The 20,285-nt window shown below is 42.3% G+C and overlaps 1 protein-coding gene across 3 annotated transcripts in view; it reads left to right on the top strand.

Annotated features, from left to right (window-relative positions):
• The window catches only part of RAB3IP (RAB3A interacting protein), a 108,976-nt gene that overhangs the window by 50,254 nt on the left and 38,437 nt on the right, over positions 1–20,285 (top strand). For all 3 annotated transcript variants that reach the window (XM_073620055.1, XM_073620056.1, XM_073620054.1), the window contains 3 exons: positions 11,740–12,003; positions 14,309–14,567; positions 17,644–17,739. In XM_073620055.1, coding sequence (XP_073476156.1) covers positions 11,762–12,003; positions 14,309–14,567; positions 17,644–17,739 — 597 coding nt within the window. In that variant the 5' untranslated portion in view covers positions 11,740–11,761. The remainder of the gene's footprint in view (positions 1–11,739; positions 12,004–14,308; positions 14,568–17,643; positions 17,740–20,285) is intronic.

Below are 20,285 nucleotides of genomic sequence, written 5' to 3'. Positions count from 1 at the left end.
TAACTCCCTGGCCTTGCACCTAAACATGTTCTAAATATTTTCAAATTATCTTGGCTTGAAGTCTGCAGCTGTCATTTAATCGCATGCTATTTCTGTCTTGGTCTTTGTACAATAAGGCTGCTTTCACACTAGCCCGTGGAGTAATTTGCCGCGTTTACCATGCAGGCTAGTGCCTGTGTAAGGGGCCCTCAGGGGGTGGTGCATTGTACATTTCAGCGCATCACACTGTTTCTTTTTTTTTTTTTCATTTAATTTCTTTGCACAGCAACATGGTGCATTGCGCTGCAATACGGTGAGGCTGCATCCACACCTGAGCGTTTCAAAGTTTTTACAGCAATTTTGTACAGGTCGCCAATGTAAAAAGCAAAAAAAAAAAACACCTGTAATCTGCCCCAAAGAAGCTCATGTTCTTTTTTTGAGCTTTAGCCTGGGTTCACACTGATACAAATGTGCGGGTTTGATGCGTTTAGGAACACACAGATTCGCAGGTCATGTTTAAAAGCATAGTATTCCATGGCTTTGGTTCACATCTATGCATTGCGAATTTGGTGCGGGGAAAAAAAAAAGGGTCCTGTGCGTGTTGACTGCGAGTGCGATCAAATTCCTATGGTGCAGTGCGAATTTTATCTTCATAGGCTTCAATTAAACTTGCAGTAAACTCGCAGCACACAGTTCACATCTCTGCAAATTGTTCACTGTCTGCCTCTTTAAATTTGCGGTAAAATCGCACCTGTCCACCTCAAAACGCAAGGCAAATTCGCACCTCACGCGGGACAAAAAAAGGATCAAATTCGCAGTATATCTCATCGCAGTAGTGTGAACCTAGGCTAAGACGTTTTTCAGGCGTTTTCCGTCAGGTAACAAAAGGCTCAGATGTGAACAGGTGCCGTTGAAATTAATGGGGTTTTGCGTGTGTATTTTTCAGGCTTTTTTTGGGCGTTTTACGAGCGTTTTATGAGCTGAAAATGCTCAGGTGTGAATGCAGCCTGAAATGCCATGCCATCCAGTGTTCTATGAAAAAGTCTATTTTTTTTTCTACACTGTACATCACTCCAGTTTCTATGTGCCTGTGTGGTGACTGTTTATCGTGTGTGTAAAAGGAGTCACACTGTGTGAATAAGCCCTAAAAATAGTTGTGGACACTAAACGTACTACATACGTGCAAAATAACTTCATCAAGGTACAAAGGACCTGCGTAGTACCTTTTTGTCCTTTTGCTTACTTGCCGCTTCCCCCTTGTACTCCTCGACCATTCTCGACAGCCAGATCTTGCTGTACAACTACAGCAGCTGTAAGGCTTGGTTCACACTGCTGCGACCTGAAAGTCATGCCGCCTTACGGTGGGACTTTGCTGGGGCGCCTTACGGTGGGACTTTGCCGGGGCGACTTTAGAAGCAACTTTCAGGAATGCCTGGATGATCTTCCTGTAATGTCGGATCCAAATCACATCAATTAACCACTTGAGGTCCGGGCCATAGCCGAATGACGGCCACAGCGCGGACCTCAATTTCCGGGAGGCCGTCATGGGACGTCATCCCCTGTGCACGTGCACCGCGCGCACCCTGCAGGGCGCGCAGTGTGCGTGCTGTGATCACCGAGTCACGGAGACTCGGATGATCACAGATCCGAGTAAGGGGCCAGTCCTGGCCCCTTACCATGTGATCAGCTGTCAGCCAATGACAGCTGATCACATGATGTAAACAAAAGCTCGGTGATCGGTTTCGTTTTCTCCTCACGCTGACAGCGGGACATTGGGACCGAAGAGGAAGGAGGCACATATGCCTCATCTGTGCCTGCAAGTGTCATCTGTCATTGCCACCTCACAGTGCCCAGCAGTGGTGCCAATCAGTGCCACCTAGCAGTGCTGCCATCAATCAGTGACCCATCAGTGCCACCCATCAGTGCCGCCTCATTTTATAACAAAATATAAAAAAAATATATATATATATATATATATATATATTTTTTTTTTTTTTTTAATTCTTTTTCAATTTTTTTAACAAAAACTAAAAACCGCAGAGGTGATAAAATACCATCAAAAGAAAGCTCTATTTGTGGGAAAAAATGATAAAAATTTAATTTGGGTACAGTGTTGTATGACCGTGCAATTGTCATTCAAAATGCAACAGCGCTAAAAGCTGAAAATTGGTCTGGACACGAGGGGGGTTTAAGTGCCCAGTAAGCAAGTCTTTAAAGATAAATGATCCATCTTTTAGGTGACTTCCATTAAAGTAGAAGTACATCTACAGACATCCATGATCTAACACTAACCCTATAAAGAAGATATCTGTATACATGCCTTTTTTGAAGCCAGTCCAGTCTCCAGCGGCGGAAGCTCTGCAGAGGACACGGACGACAATGGCTGTGAAATGAATGGAGAGTGACGTCACCCATAGACTTACTATGGGGCTTCCGTTGTCGGCAGTGTCCTCTGCACCCACCTCCCCAGAGAAGCCGCAGCTGACAGCTCAGCGGCGGAACGGCATCCAAAGAAGGTATGTATACTGATTTATTCTTTACAGGGTTAGATAGGTTAGTGTTAGATCATCGATTTCAGTAGATGTAGAGATTTTAGTGTTAGGGTGCAAATATCCTTTAATTTCTATGGGCACAAGTTAGATGAAGTCACCTTGAAGTAGTACAAGAATCTTTTCTAATGTCTGAGCAACTTCAGTTGTGCTAATTTAAGACCGCTGTCATTGCCTAATATGGGACTTCATGCGACTTGGGGTCTCACAAGTGGCATCCCAAGTCACGGCAGTGTGAACCAAGCCTATAGCTGCTGCTGTCAAAAAACAGACTGTCTGACACAGTGCTAATACACTGTTCAGTCAGAGATACAAAGTAATGGTTAATTTTGTCGCTGTTCTGTAGAGAAAAGGAAAAGAAACTGCGCTAAGACATAAAATGTGTACCTATAGATAATGATATCTGTTATACAGTCATGGCCGAAATTGTTGGCACCCCAGAAATTTTTCCAGAAAATCAAGAATTTCTCACAGAAAAGTATTGCAGTAACACATGTTTTGCTATACACATGTTTATTCCCTTTTGTCTGTGTATTGGAACAAAACAAAAAAAGGGAGGAAAAAAAAAGCAAATTGGACATAATGTCACACAAAACTCCAAAAATGGGCTCGTCAAAATTCTTAGCACCCTTAACCCAATATTTAGTTGCACACCGTTTGGAAAAAATAACCAAAATCAGTCGCTTCCTGTGACCATCAGTAAGCTTCTTACACCTCTCACCCGGAATTTTGGACCACTCTTCCTTTGCAAACTGCTCCAGGTCTCTCTTATTGGAAGGGCGCCTTTTTCCCAACAGCAATTTTAAGATCTCTCCACAGGTGTTCAATAGGATTTAGATCTGGACTCATTGCTGGCCACTTTAGAACTCTCCAGCGCTTTGTTGCCATCCATTTCTGGGTGCTTTTTGACATATGTTTGGGGTCATTGTCCTGCTGGAAGACCCAAGATCTTGGACGCAAACCCAGCTTTCTGACACTGGGCTCTACAGTGCGACCCAAAATCCTTTGGTAATCCTCAGATTTCATGATGCCTTGCACACATTCAAGGCACCCAGTGCCAGAGGCAGCAAAACAACCCCAAAACATCATTGAACCTCCACCATATTTCACTGTAGGTACTGTGTTCTTTTCTTTGTAGACCTCATTCCGTTTTCGGTAAACAGTAGAATGATGTGCTTTACCAAAAAGCTCTATCTTGGTCTCATCTGTCCACAAGACATTTTCTCAGAAGGATTTTGGCTTACTCAAGTACATTTTGGCAAACTGTAGTCTTGCTTATGTCTCTGTGTCAGCAGTGGGGTCCTCATGGGTCTCCTGCCATAGCGTTTCATTTGGTTTAAATGTCGACGGATAGTTCGCGCTGACACTGATGCTCCCTGAGCCCACAGGACAGCTTGAATTTCTTTGGTACTTGTTTGGGGCTGCTTATCCACCATCCGGACTATACTGTGTTGCAACCTTTCATCAATTTTTCTCTTCCATCCACGCCCAGAGAGATTAGCTACAGTGCCATGGGTTGCAAACTTGTTGATAATGTTGCGCCCTGTGGACAAAGGCAAAACTAGATCTCTGGAGATGGACTTGTAACCTTGAGATTGTTGATATTTTTCCACAATTTTGGTTCTCAAGTCCTCACAGTTTTCTTCTCCTTTCTGTTGTCCATGCTTAGTGTGGCACACACAGACACACAATGCAAAGACTAAGTGAATGTCTCTCCTTTTTATCTGCTTTCTGGTGTGATTTTTATATTGCCCACACCTGTTACTTGCCCCAGGTGATTTTAAAGGAGCATCACATACTTGAAACAATCTTATTTATCCACAGTTTTGAAAGAGTGCCAAGATTTTTGACCAGCCCATTTTTGGAATTCTGTGTGACATTATGTCCACTTCCATTTTTTTTTTTTTTCCTCCCTTTTTTTGTTTTGTTCCAATACACACAAAGGGAATAAACGTATATAGCAAAACATGTGTTACTGCAATACTTTTCTGTGAGAAATACTTGATTTTCTGGAAACATTTCTGGGGTGCCAACAATTTCGGCCATGGCTGTATAATAGAAGCAGCAATTCTCCTGTGTAACATCAAACAGTGAAAAAATATGAAAAGACAATAGAATCGTGCTAAATCTTTGAGTTTAAACAGATGTAAACCATAAATTAATAAATGAAACACATCAATATTAGAACCATTCACAGTTCTATGTGAATAGTACACTGAGTGAACAGGTGTGTCAATGTGATTACTGATACAATGGTCTCAATAATACCAAAATTGTGAGCTTGGTGAACCATGAATGAACGATATAAAATTAAAATGAAATTAGAAATGCAGTAAAAATTATAAATAAATATTGTAAATCATTGTGCAAACAAAGTGAAAAAGTCTAAGTGTAACAAGCTGTGAAGTATGACATCCACCCGTGCAAAGCTTAAGGATAAAGTCCATCCACAAATGAAATGTTTCTTCAATCACTGCTGAGGGAAAGACTGTGTGTTGAATCCACCACCACTATAGAAAGAATCACTTCTTACCAGATATCCGTGATCCCCCTTTACAGAGGATCAGGGAAAGCATATAGTGTAGGCACAGCTTACTCCAAAGGGCATCATACTTGCTTATTATCCTCCAAATGTTCTCATTGGTAGTCAAGCCCATGAATGGATACCAGTTCTTAATTGAGATTTCTGTGTTAGTTTTCTTTTTTAGGCTTGCTTTCTTCTATTTTAATCTGGTAATTCAGCCAGCAAGTCTATTGTTTTTCACAGCACAGACCCTTCAGCAGAGGGTATCAGCCTTTCCTTCTGGGTTCACACATATTTTTTAAAAATATTTGTTTTCAGCCTAGTGTATTTTTTTCATTTTTGTTATCGGTTCGGCACCAAAAAACGTATAAGGCCCCTTTCACACGGGACGGATCCATGTTGATCCGCCCCGTGAACATCCGCTGCTCAGCGGGGATCGCTCCTTTTTCCCCAGCTGAGCCGGCGGATGACAGGGCGGGACCCGCACACTGTGCAGGGACCGCCCTGTCAGATCTCCACTCTCCCCTATGGGGGATCGGAGGAACACGGACCGTCTGTCCGTGTTCATCCGATCCGCTCTGCAGACGGATAGAAAAATAGGATTTTCTTCCGTCTGCAGAATCGGACGAGAGCGGGGCCGGATGACATCGGGTGTTAGCGGATGTACATCTGCTGACACCCGCTATCCCATAGGGATGCATGTATGTCCGTATTTCATCCGAAAACGGATGGATGAAATACGGACATACGGTCCGCATGTGTGAAAGGGGTCTAACTGTAAAGGTAAAACTTTTTTTTGGAGAGGGACTAGAATAGCTGTCAGTTTTTTTTATTGCTGTCTGTGTCCCTGTTAAGGTAATTTCCCCCCTCTATTTGTCCTGTTTACAATTATTGAAAGTAAAAGAAAACCACAAATTTTGGGTTGTCCCCAGAAAAGTAATAGAGGGGAAATCTTCCAATAGGCACACTAGCTCTGGTAGCCTGGGGAGCCCCCATGATTCCCTTAATTTGCAGAGATTTCCTCTCGCTTCCGGTTTGACTTTGCTATGGGAAGTGAAGGTAAATCTCCCCAATGGGACAAAGATGGCAAAAATAAACCTTATAGGGGTTAGAATCTTCCCTAAGGCCCCTTTCACACTGGAGCGGTTTTCAGGCGGTATTGCGCTAAAAATACCGCCTGAAAACCGCCCCTAAACAGCCTCCGCTGTTTGTTCAGTGTGAAAGCCCGAGGGCTTTCACACTGAAGCGGTGCGCTCGCAGGACGGTAAAAAAAAGTCCTGCGAGCCGCTTCTTTGGAGCGGGGATGGAGCGGTGTATTCACCGCTCCTAAACCGCTCCTGCCCATTGAAATCAATGGGACAGCGCGGCTATACCGCGGCTATAGCCGCGCTGTACGAGCAGATTTAACCCTTTTTCGGCCGCCAGCGGGGGTTAAAAACCGAACCGCTAGCGGCCGAATACCGCTGCAAGAACGACGGTACAGCAGCGCTAAAAATAGCGCAGTTGTACCGCCGACGCCCCCACCGCCCCAGTGTGAAAGGGGCCTTACCCTATCCGAAATGGGAAAAAAAAAAGTTTGCCTATAGTTTAGGTAATGACAAAGTTATTGCTGGATCAATGGACCTATAGTAGAAATATAAAACTTGCTCTAGTGCATAAGGGGCATACAGGTATGAGAGCTGAAGTGGTTAAATATTGAATAGTTGTTTACATTTTGAGAAACCCTGCAAAACTGCATGAAAAATATTTCTGCCCTTGAATAGTAAAGAGTAACTTAACACAGAAAATCCACAATACCTGTTAACATTGCAAAATCTTAATGAAATGTAAATTTACTGTATTTTTCGCTCCATAAGACGCACCTAGGTTTTAGAGGAGGAAAACAAGAAAAAAAATTATTCTGAACCAAATGCTGCACTAAAGTATTTACCAGTGCCCATGAAATGCATCCTGACCTGTGCCAATGAAATGCAGCCTGACGTCACGCCATCACATTCACTTTACAGAAGACAGAGCAGCCCGAGCGGCCGCTGTGGCCGTACTCCATTTGGCCACTTGGGCTGCTCTGTCTTCTGTAAAGTGACAGGCCCAGTGGGAGATCGCCCGGTGCTCATGGGGGCTTGGGATATCTGTCCTCTGCTCTTCTGCCGGTAACATGGCGGTACATATTTTTGATGGGGAAAGTGAGTCTTATGGAGCAAAAAATACTGTGCACTGTGCCATTGCTATATGCAGGGCTGCTGCTAGAAATCACAGGGGCCCTGCTCAGTCTCTGATACAATGAAGCCGGCTATTCAGTAACATCCATTGCAACAATTTTTTTTTATTGCCTGGCAGGATGCAGCAGTAACACGCTAACGCATTTTGGCAAAAGCTCTACTCATAACATGTAATCCTCATTGTATTAGAAGTATTGCCACAATTCAAAGGCATCTAGGCCAGAACACCAATTTCCAGTCTCTTAGGTAATTTGCAGTAGAGCATGTTCTTAGTTGCTCTCTGTATGTGTACTATACTGCCTACCCGATAGGCCCCCCGAAAATATCCAACAATATTTTTGCTAAAAATTCACTAAAATCATTAGCAGACAAAAGCCCCATATAATCTACAAAATTCTTGCTAAATCTAAAACTGGAATACGTTCATAAGTAAAGCTCTGTATGTGAATGAGGGCTTGGGGCACATTCATATGGTTACTGTGGCCTGTACAGTGTAAATCTGCTTTTTTTTTTTTTTTTAACCACTTCAGCCCCGGACCATTTGGCTGCTCAAAGACCAGAGCACTTTTTGCGATTCGGCACTGCGTTGCTTTAAGTGACAATTGCGTGGTCGTATGACGTGGCTCCCAAACAAAATTGACGTCCTTTTTTTCGACAAATAGAGCTTTCTTTTGGTGGTATTTGATAACCTCTGCGTTTTTTAATTTTTTGCGCTATAAACAAAACTTTTTCCTCAGTTTAGGCTGGTGCGTATTCTTCTACATATTTTTGGTAAAAAAAATCACAATAAGCGTTTATTGATTGGTTTGCGCAAAAGTTATGGCGTCTACAAAATAGGGGATAGTTTTATGCCATTTTTATAAATTTTTTTTTTATACTAGTAATGGCGCCGATCAGCGATTTTATTGATTTTATTTTTTTCATCGTGACTGCGACATTATGGCGGACACATGGAACACTTTTCATGCCATTTTGGGATCATTGTCGTTTATACAGCGATCAGTGCTATACATTGCACTGATTACTGTAAAAATGACACTGGCAGTGAACGGGTTAACCAGTAGGAGGCGCTGAAGGGGTTAAGTGTGTCCTAGGGATGTGTTCTAACTGTGGGGGGGATGGGCTACGTGTGACACGACACTGATCACTGCTCCCGATCACAGGGAGCTGTGATCTGTGTCCTGTCACTAGGCAGAACGGAGAAATGCTTGTTTACATCAGCATTTCCCCGTTCTTCCTCTCTGTGAGATGATCGCGGGACTCCCAGCGGACATCGAGTCCGCGGGACCAGCGGTCACACTCTTTGAGCTCGCGGCAGCGTACCTGTACGTTGATATGCCCAGCCGTGCCATTCTGCCGACGTATATCGGCGTGACGCGGCCCTTGAGTGGTTAATGTGCCTGGAACTGTGTGCATGCAGCCTGTTATGCTATGGGGATGTAACAGCTGTATGAACATAGTTGCAGGTCCTAATTTCAAAGTTGTGGGTGCCGGTGTACAGCCCCAAACACAAATGGTGTGCATTCGGGCCACTCATTCACACCTGTTAAATTAGGACCTGTGGCTGTGTTTGTACAGTTGCTGCGTCCCCGCAGAGTAAAGGGCTTCTCACACTGTATGGGCCAGAGAACCCGTGTGAATGAGCCCTTAATTTTTTTATTTAACCACTTAAGCCCCAGACCATTTTGCTGGCCAAAGACCAGAGCACTTTTTGTGATTTAGCACTCCGTCGCTTTAACTGACAATTGCGCGGTTGTGCGAAGTCGCTCCCAAACAAAATTGTCGTCCTTTTTTCCCCACAAATACAACTTTCTTTTGCTGGTATTTGATCACCTCTGCGGTTTTTTTTTTTTGCGCTATAAACAAAAATAGAGCGACAATTTTGAAAAAAAACTCATTATTTTTTACTTTTTGCTATAATAAATATCCCCAAAAAATATATAAAAAAACATTTTTTTCCTCAGTTTAGGCCAATACGTATTCTTCTACATATTTTTGGTAAAAAAAATCGCATAAAGCGTTTATTGATTGGTTTGCGCAAAACTTATAGCGTCTACAAAATAGGGGATAGTTTTATGGCATTTTTATTATTCTTTTTTTTTTTACTAGTAATGGCGGCGATCTGCGATTTTTATCGTGACTGCGACATTATGGCGGACACATCAGACAATTTTGACACATTTTTGGGACCATTGTCATTTTTACAGCGATCAGTGCTATAAAATTGCACTGATTACTGTAAAATGACACTGGCAGTGAAGGGGTTAAGTGTGTCCTAGGGATGTGTTCTAACTGGGGGGGGGGGGGGAGGGGCTGTGTGTGACACATCACTGATCATAGTTCCCGATCACAGGGAGCTAGGATCAGTGACAGTGTCACTAGGCAGAAAGGGGAGATGCTTGTTTACATTAGCATCTCCCCGCTCTTCCTCTCTATGAGACGATTGCGGGTATCCCTTTGAGACATTGAGTCCGCAGGACTCGTGATCCTACTCACGGAGATCATGGCAGGAGTGCACACGAGATGGCACGGTGGCAAATTCAAAGGGATGTACAGGTACGCCCATTTGCCCAGCCGTGCCATTCTGTCGACGTATAAGTACATGCGGCGGTTGGCAAGCGGTTAATTTTTATAATTTTTTTTTTTTTTAAATATTTTTTAGTTTTTTCACAACAATGTTGGTGACTGGTGAAATATCAGGCTTAGCTGCACTGCAAATGAATGAACAGGGAGCACCCCGTACAGAGGCTCCATGTATAGTACTTTCACAAATGGAAGCACAGTAAACCGTTTACAATGCTTCAGTTATAAATGAGCACACTGAGTGATTGGTACTGACATATTTTCCATCCTGAAATTATCTCCCTGTGTGCCCACAGCAGCCAGCAGGAGGGTAAGCTGACGGTGCTGCGTGGGGGGGGACATGTGATTGTGAACTGGGAGGGTGATCTGTGCGGCATAAGGGCAATTACTGGAACCAAATCCCATGGGTGGCTCTCCCTGCAGCAGCTGAAAGTCAGTGGGAGGGAGAGAAGAAGCCAGCTTTCAGAAAGGGTAGTGCGGGTAATGTTAGGAATGCTGAAGGTCTGATTTTGCATTTAGTGTGTGTATATAAAGGTAAACCTCTCGATTTGAAATACTTTTTATATTGTTCCTCCCAATTTATATCATCCCCTAAATTGATGTAGACATATTTCTTGAAATTTAACTAAAGGCTAATTGTATTTATTATTTTATTTTTAGATGGGGTGGAGAGGAATTAGAACAGATGTCGGGCTTTTATTGCTTTCTGTAACTGTTAGAGTGATACACCCTCTTTATTTGTCATGTTTACTATTTTAATTGAAAGTAAAGAAAAAATGCCACATTTTGGGTTGTCCTTAGAAAAGTAAGAGAGGAGAAATCTTCCAGTAGAAACGCTGGATCTTGTAACCCTTGTGACAACCAGGGATTTCTTCAATTTGAAGTGGTTTCTTCCCACTTACCCATGCAACAAGTAGAAATGCATTAAAAATGGATTTTTTCGGGAATCACTGGTACCTCCATGGTGGGGAAAAATACATTTTTAAAGGATAAGTTCACCCTTCTAAAAAAAAAAAAATAAAAAGATAATAATTGCACATCTTTTGCAGGTAAAAAATGTGCCTTTATTATTTATTAGCCTGTAAAGAATTTCTGATCATGGGGGCAATCTCAGGCTCCTGCAGACGGTCAGTGTAGCTGTCTGCCTGTACCTCGTACTGACAGGGGACAAGCAGTTACTGAATGACAGGAAGCATCAATGAACTACCTAGAGTGCTCATCAGCACCCCGATAGTTCATTGTTAACTACAAGCCGTCAGTTGCAATGACTGATGGTAGTTGTCGTCCCCCCCCCCCCCCCCATTCACAGTACTCTGTGAATGAATGATGCAGCTGGATGGGCCCGGCCCACTGTCACAATCAGAAGGGGGATTGGGGAGAGGATGCAAGAGCAGGAACATGATCCACCCACCCTAAAAACGGTTGTGTAACGTTCCTGAAGGTGAACTTACATAAAGACGTTTTTTAACCTGTTGGCGCCAACGGCACACAAATATGCAGCCTCTAGGGTGGGCCAAGCGGCTGCATGTTTGCATGCAATATTGCAAAACCAGCTGTGCCGAGAACATGGCACAGCTTTCACTGTAAAGGAAACTGTCCTGTAGGAAATGTGTAGGCTAGCATTTGGCTGTGCCTGGCGAACACAAGGCTGTTAATAATCTAGCGGCAGTAATACTTTAAGACACTTGACTAGGAGCAAGTACACCCTGATGTCAGTTGCTGCATCTATATTCTATGACTGAGAATGTACTAAATACCATAGGAAACCATGCTAAATGAACTGTAGTGCGTTTCTGCAAAACGTACCAAAATATGCATAGATGTGAACCAGACCTAAACCAATGAGTATGATCCTCAATTTTTAGCAATGTTTTGTTTATTTCAGGTGTGTGGATGATGTGTATACTATGGCTAGTGATCCCTTGGAAGGATTTCATGAAGTGAATCTCGCATCACCCACAACTCCAGATGTCGGTGTTATTGATGTAAAGTCTCAGGAACCAACTACCTCACCTAATGTTGTCTACAGACATTTAAGTGTCACTTCAAACCCTTCACAACAAAACTCATTGAATGCATCCGACCTACCTACACAGCCTGTGTATTCTTCACCAAGACACTTAAGTTGCCGCAATGCTACAGGGAGAAGGTAACTTCTAATTAAACAACTAGATCATTAAAAGAGAGGTATGGGTTTTTTCCCCCCTTTTTATACTTGCCTAGATGGATGCAGCATCGGTCTGATACTGCATCTGTCCCCCGGAGCCTCTACTCTGAGAACTGAGCCATCGAACATCGCCGATGGCTCGGTTCTCATAGATCCCCGAGAGGATAGCTGCTGCCTGTCAGTCAGCAGCTCTCCTCTCTGCTGCTCCTTGCTCACTGGAGCGCTGAGCTGTGGAGGGGCGGGAAGTGGCCATCTCAGCGGCTCGCTGAGAGGCCGAGACAGGCATCAGTCCAGGCACCTGGCGGATCCAGACTTTAATGTCGTGATGACGCGGTGACTGGACTTATTCCAGTGACGTCAGCAGAGAGCAGACTTCAGACTGCTCTCTGCTGAAAATGGGTCACAGGAGTGCAAAACGAATTGCACTCCTGTGACCCATAGGAGAAGCCCAGCCAAACAAGCTCAGGCTGTACTTCTCCATTAAAGGCGCCTTTACATTTTTACAGTCGTCTGTGAAGTTGCGTAGTGGGGTGCCATATACCATCTAAATGTGCATTTTCCCAAATGCAGGATCTTTGCTGCAGGTTACTGCGCATAGCACAACGTATAGGTGTGAAGCCAGCCCTAAAAATAGAGAAATTGGGGGTTTTTTTTTTTTTTTTTTTTTTTTTCTTTGTTTTTACATTTCATGTATACATCTATATTCTTTCAAAGCCAAGTTAACATATCAGAATATCTTTTTTTATAATGTAGGGCTGCAACTATTATTTTCATAATCGATTAGTTGGCCGATTATTGTTTCGATTAATCGGTTAATAACCTTAAAGTGTGATGTAGAATTTAGTTAATATGTAAAGTTTAAAAAAAAGGCAATTTTTTACTTAAATATCTATATGCAGTGGTAAATATGAATAACCAACTATATGGTTAGAGAGCAAAATCTCTAATCCACTCTGAGAATAACAGACAGAAGAGATATATACTGTATATACTATTAGAGGAGATATACTGTATATACTATTAGAGGTTGAATCTGGTAAATATCATCAGACTCAGATCCTTTTTTTAAAGAAAAAAAAGTTAGACTGTTATGCCGATTTTCAAACTGTAATATATTATATGCTAGCCATACAAAAACCATGTCTTCCTTCAAAAAAAAAAAAAGTCATTTTAAGAACGTTTGTTCGATTTTCGAATCGTTAGTGGGGTCAAATCGACATTCGTTTTCAACCACTGTGACAAGAAATAATAGAAAACTGCTTTGTCAAAGGAATTTTCAGACAGTGTATGTGGTTTTCGTTCAGAAATTACATTCATTTTAAAACAGAATGGTAAAAGCAAGTGAAAATTTCAAACAACATTCTTTCAGCGAATGTGCAAAGATTTTTCATATGAATATTCTCATCTGAAAAATGATCCGTGTGGTCAGCATAAGGCTGGGTACACACCTATGCAGTTTGCTTTTGATCTGTTCCTACACTGCTTTTTGCTGTGCGTTAAGTACAGTATAGAGTGCCCTAATGGCAAGGTAAAGAAAACTTCTGCCTTTAGTACCACTCACTTCCTGCCCAAGACTACATGTCCCATGAGGCATTGCTCCTCATACATTCACAAGTTCTCAAGCACTTACTGACATGTATGGATGGTGTACTGAGCTGTATGTGTGCTGCACTGTATTTCCTAATATGTAAACAAATAATGCATTCTGTATGCAGGCCAACTAGTTGGCTGACCGATTAATCGATTATGAAAATGGTAATCGATTCATTTCATAATCGATTAGTTGTCGATTAATCAATTCGTTGTTTCAGCCCTATTATAATGTAACTTGATTGTGTATTTTTATACATTTCATAGGATCTTAAGACCCCTTTTACATTGAATGCGTTTTAGCACTAAAAATAGCGCCTGTAAAGCACCTGAAAAACGTCTCCCATGCCTCCCCAGTTTGAAAGCCTGAGTGCTTTCACACTGTGGCGGTACGCTTGCAGGACGTTAGAAAAAGTCCTGCAAGCAGCATCTTTTGGGGCGGTGTAGGAGCGCTGTATACAGCGCTCCTTCACTGCCCCTGCCCATTGGAATGAATGGGCAGCGCTGTCGAAGCGCCGTAACATGGGCACATTTAACCCCTTAATTAGGCGCTATCGAGGTAGAAAAGCACCGCTAAAGCGTCTTACTGCTGACTAGGTGCGGCCCCAGTGTGAAAGGGGTCTAAATGAATACATTTAGGTTTAAGTGTTTTTAAATAAGCAGACCAGTGAACTAATATGTATGATCTTATTTACAGCTCCAGCTTATCGGATACTTTGTCATGTTCTACCTCTGGATGTCAGACATGTTCACCCAAACACAGTCGGAGGAAGGACAGCAACCGTGCAGAGAGGGAGTTTTTGCAAGGAGCAACACTGACCGATGTAGTGGACGGGCCAGATGATGTGCTTAACTGGAGTACAGACAGCATGTCCCGCCTGCGGAGTCCATCTGTTCTAGAAGTCAGAGAAAAAGGATATGAACGACTAAAGGAGGAGCTTGCTAAAGCCCAGAGAGTAATAAAGTGCAAAGTGTTAAGCCTATGAGAATTATTGTATTAGCCACAGTCTCCTGTTGTAAAACTATATTTAGTTGCAGTCTTAGAAGTTAGCTAAAAATTTTCTTTTGACCAACTTTGAAATATGAGGGTCCTTGTCATTGTGCTAGCCATCTTAAAACAAAAAGGTGTAATTTGGTTCTGTGTATATTGAATGCAAAAACATAAACGTTCCTAAGGCTTGTTCACATGTACGTCAGTACCCTGAGTTTAAGAAACATTTTTAAAGCCTCATAACCACCCTTCAATGCCTGCTGTGAATATTACAATGGGCACCACACAGTGCAGTACACACAGGACTGTTAGCATTGTGTTAAAAATTAGGCAGTATGTCACTTATCAGCCGCCTCCATTTATTTCAGTAGTAACGTGCCGTAACTGCACCTTAGGTTCCCGTATCCCAGAATGCACTGGGAAATGGAGAACTAGGACAGAGTAGCTTCAGCCACTTCCTGTTTGTATAGAGCAGCTCCAGCCGCTTCTTGTTTGTATAGAGCAGCTCCAGCCATTTTCTTTGTATAAAGCAGCTCCAGCCACTTCCTGTTTGTATAGAGCAGCTCTGTGGTAAAACCATTTGCTTCTGTGTGCAGGCAAAAGCAAGCCAGCCAGCAATACTGACAGTGGCAGGAGCAGAGGCACTGAGCATTATTGCCAGTGGCCAAGTTTTGTGTCAACAAGAGACCTCGCCAGCAAGTGTCGGTACGTGGAAGGGTCAGAGCCAGCAAGTGTCATGAAGAATGATATTAATGTATCAGTACTCATAGAAGAGGTGGAACAGCATCCAGAATTATATGACTCAAGTATCCAGAGCTATTGTGATGCATACAAAAAAAAGAAGAGATCTGGCAACAAGTCACCAAATGGGTATTATCCTTCGATTGGGGAGCTGGACCAAGCCAAGTGTCAGATCAAAGTATACAAAACCATCTTGCAGAAAACTCACAAAAATGCCTGCTGTCTTAAGATGTAAAACTTCTGGAAATTTTAAAGCCATGAGAACAAAAAAAAATTTTCCATGTTTGTTTTCCAGAAAATGTTTTGGGAAAAATTTAAAAAAAAATCATTAGGGAGTAGTTTTACAAATTTGAAAGTCATTTTCAGTTTTTGACCATGGTGATCCAGAAGCATGTCATTTTGTTCCATAAAGTATTTTTAATGTCTTTAGGGCTCCTCTGGCATGCAAGGATGTGTTTTGTCATCCTTGTAGCATTTGGAAACAAATATTTCTTCTCACAATTATTGCAAATTGAAGATTTGCTCTCAGCAGAAATTGCACTGTGGAAATGTTTCCAAACTCTAGATGTCGGTCTCATCATTTTACCGAAAAGAAAAGAAAAAACCTATTTACTGACCAAACTATGGGGTAAACATTTTGCTGTGATGGTGGAGAACATTATTTTTTAATGGTTATAAAGATAAACTAATTTGTCAGACAAATGTACCCTCTTACCTGTCAGTTTCTGTTCTTTTAGGCCTTAATTATCATCTATTGTATCCCTATAATCAGCCAACCGTAGGAGGTACAGGATAGAGGCCACAGGCAAACTAAACACAAGCCTTTCCCCTACTGTGCCTCCCAGTGGCAGAAATGCATATTTCTTTTGTTTGAGAAGTACAGTTTTACTTGAATTGTATTCCAGGATTTGCTTGTCTTCAACTGCAATAATTTAAGACTTTATATAAACATGTAATCAGTGATCAGTGTTGTAAAAACCCACTGATTTACAGTGTAAATGTCACTGGCAGGGAAGGGGTTAACACCAGGGGGCGATCAAGGGGTTAATTGTGTGTTCCCTCAGTGTGTTCTAACTGTATGAGAATATTGACTAGGAGAGGAGACCTATCGTTTTTCCTACTTAGTATGAACAAACGATATGGCTCCTCTGACAGCACAGGGATTTGTGTGTTTACACGCGCAAATGCCCGTGCTGGTGCTCGTGCACGAGATTGCGCCTGCCGGCCACGTACATCGGGTCCCCCGCTGTGCAGCGAGCGCACGCGCGCCCTCTGGTGGCCGAAAAAAGGAAAGCACGTACCCGTACGGGATTTCGCCCAGGGGAGCCATTCTGCCACAGTATATCTGCGTGACATGGTCGGGAACCAGTTAAAGAGGTGCCAAACACTGAAAACTGTGCTCAAAAAGGCAGGCGGGGGACAAAAGACAAGTGAGCAGTACTGACAGTAGCCTTCCTGCAGCTGATATTTTACTCATTACTGACCTATCGTGACCTTGTATCACACTGTCATCGCGTGGGGGCTGCCATCTTCATTAAAGCTTTTCTTCCTCGTATCTGCCTTCAGCAAAGAAAACTGAAGCACAATAGTGACGTCGCCATATCCCCCAAGACTAGCAGTCTAGAACAGCAGTGCTTTGGATCCCACACTTCAGATATAAAACTATAGGCACAGGATTGTCTTGGCACCCTCGTATCTCAGGAATGCACTGTTCTTTTTCAGGAGTAATTCAAGACAAATAGTAGTGTTAGGGTAATTCTTAGGCATAATTAACATTTCTTGTTAAAATGCTTTATTGACATAAAAGAAAACAACCACAAGGAAAAAAACAGTACTGTAAGATACATAAAGATAAGGTGTTACAAAGGCAGTCCGTCCTAACAATAGAAGTAGACTCTTAAAGAGGATATGCACATAGAGCAAGATCATATCGGATAAATTGCAATGAGTCAGGTTCCGAAGAGCACAGGTAAAAGATGTACCACAAGAAACAAAAGAAAGGAGGGGCTGAGGAAGGACCTCGGCAGTCCAGTCAAGTATGGTACAAAAGTGTACTCGGCCCAGGGGCCTGCCAGGTACAAGGATTACTGACACAATTGCCATTTCTAAATATTTCCTATGACAAATCTCCTTTTACTTTTGAGTTTAGGTCCACTTTTAATATGCATTGAAAGTTAGGTGTGGTGAATCTTCTTTTTTTTTTTTTTTTTTTTTATTGTCTCTGATTTAGAGAGCATTGAAATGTGTTGCATTAACTACCAAATAACTTGTAACTTCTCTGGTTATTGTGTCATTTAAAGGAGCTGAAACTAAAAGATGAAGAATGTGAGAGACTTTCTAAAGTGCGGGACCAACTTGGCCAGGAGCTAGAAGAGCTTACAGCTAGTCTGTTTGAAGTAAGTGCTTTATCAGAGAAAGTATACAAAGTGCAAAAAAGAACATGATGTATGTAGGATTTTTATTTTTTTTTCCTAAATAAATTTGCAAAGATTCAAAACAAATTACTTTCACGCTGTCATTATGGGGTCATGTTTGTAGAATTTTGAGAAAAATAACATATTTAATCCATTTTGAAATAAGGCTGTAACATAACAAAATGTGGAAAAAGCGAAGCACTGTGAATCCTTTACAGATGCTGTATATAAGCTTCTAAAAATGAACACCACTGCGTGTATATACTGTACATTGTACACATATATGTGCACCTACTGGGTATGTGTTTAATACCTTTGTACTGTTCAATATTTTTGTGTTGTTGCTTCCAAAGGAAATGGTCTTTTTGAGCTGCATGTCTGTCCCAAAGTCCCAAGTTACTAACACATTACCATGGAAAACAATCTTTCTTTAAAAAAAAAAAAAAAAAAATGTCCTGAGGGAAATACAATATGTTGGCAGCTATTAACTGACCTCCTGAATATGCTAGTTGACAGGCTGTCCGATTGGTCCATTGGCTTCAGACCTATTGAATTTGTAGCTAGTAGACGTGCACACTAATTTCGTTTTCGTCCGAAAAATAAATTTATTTAGTTACTCCCAAAATTAGTTTTTATTAATTTTGTTTCGTTAAAAAATGCATTCATCCGAAATAATTAAGGTCAAATCTGTCATTGAAGGCTTATGGTGTCTGTCGAATGTTCTAAGAAGATTTGACGAAGCAGCTAAACTGTACGACGCCTATACAGCCTGTATAGCCTATGGGCGGAGCATTTGACCATAAATGTCCACTCGCGGTGACTGCTTCGTCGAATCTTCATGTCGAATAATCTTGGACTAATAGTTAGGTTAGGCACATTCGACATTTTTTGCTATTGTCTCTATAAGGGCGAATCTTTTCTCTCTATGTCGAATAATCTTGGACTAATAGAGCTAAGGTTAGGCACATTCGACCACAGGTTCGATGGACACAGATCACTATTGTCAGCGTCATATTGAATCTCCTATCTATATCGAACTGTTGTTGCAACAAAAACTAAAATAAAGCATTTGTTTATGTCGGATCTTTCGGTTTTCGGATCCTGCACATTTGTTATCGTTTGTTAAAACAATAACGAAAATACCCGAAATTCGGACGAAAATGAATTTACATGTCTAGTAGCTAGAACAATTGAGCAGCAAGTAAGATCAGAACTCCTTATCTGCTTACTTGCAGCAGGTTAGTGACTTGATGCCTGACAGCCAGATAACTTGAAATATGAAATGGAGAGACCAGGAATGCCAGCCTACACATTTGTAAGGCCCCTTTCACACATGCGGGACCGTGTGTCCGTATCTCATCCATCCGTTTTCGGATGAAATACGGACATACATGCATCCCTATGGGATAGCGGGTGTCAGCAGATGTACATCCGCTAACACCCGATGTCATCCGGCCCCGCTCTCGTCCGATTCTGCAGACGGAAGAAAATCCTATTTTTCTATCCGTCTGCAGAGCGGATCGGATGAACACGGACAGACGGTCCGTGTTCCTCCGATCCCCCATAGGGGAGAGCGGAGATCTGACAGGGCGGTCCCTGCACAGTGTGCGGGTCCCGCCCTGTCATCCCCTGACTCTGCTGGGGAAAACTGAGCGATCCCCGCTGAGCAGCGGATGTTCACGGGGCGGATCAACACGGATCCGTCCCGTGTGAAAGGGGCCCAAGTTACATTTATTATTGCAGTGTATGTAGATGAGTAGGATGCCGGGCAAAACTTTTTTTTTTTTTGTAGAATACAGTAGGGAAAATGAATTATTTGATCCCCTTCAGATTTTGTAAGTTTGCCCACTTCCAAAGGAATGAAGGGTCTATAATTTTTTTTATCATAGTTGTATTTTAAATGATAGGAATAGAATATCAACCTTGGCGGTATGTTTTGTGTCATTGTCATGCTGGAAGACCCATCCATGACCCATCTTCAGTGTTCTGGCTGAGGGAAGAAGGTTCTCATCCAAGATTTTACAATACATTCCACCTCCATGCTTGACTGTAGGGATGGTGTTATTAGGGTCATAGTCAGCATTGTTCTTCCTCCATACACAGCGAGTCCAGTTAATATGAAAGAGCTCAGCTTTGGTCCCATCTGACCACATCACTTTTTCCCAATCCTTCTCTGGATCATTTAGATGTTCATTGACAAACTTCAGATGGGAGTGTACATGTGTACATGTGCCTTCTTGAGGAGGGAGACCTCCTGGGTGCTGCAGGATTTCAATCCATGGCGGCGTATTGTGTTACCAATGGTTTAATTGCCTTGAGATCATTCACAAGCTCCTTCTGTGTAGTTCTGGGATAATCCCTCACTTTTCCCATGATCATCCTCACCCCATGAGGCGAAGTCTTGCATTGTGCTCCAGACCAAGGGAGATTGATGGTTATTTTGTATTTCTTCCATTTGCGAAAAATTGCTCCAACAGCAGTCTCCTTTTCACAAAGCTTCTTGCTGATGGTCTTGTAGCCCATTCCAG

Source organism: Aquarana catesbeiana, linkage group LG03 (genome assembly GCF_042186555.1).
Source record: "Aquarana catesbeiana isolate 2022-GZ linkage group LG03, ASM4218655v1, whole genome shotgun sequence".
Taxonomy (NCBI): Eukaryota; Metazoa; Chordata; class Amphibia; order Anura; family Ranidae; genus Aquarana; species Aquarana catesbeiana.
Note: the sequence above shows the minus strand (reverse complement) of the source record. Positions and strands in the feature narration are given on the sequence as shown.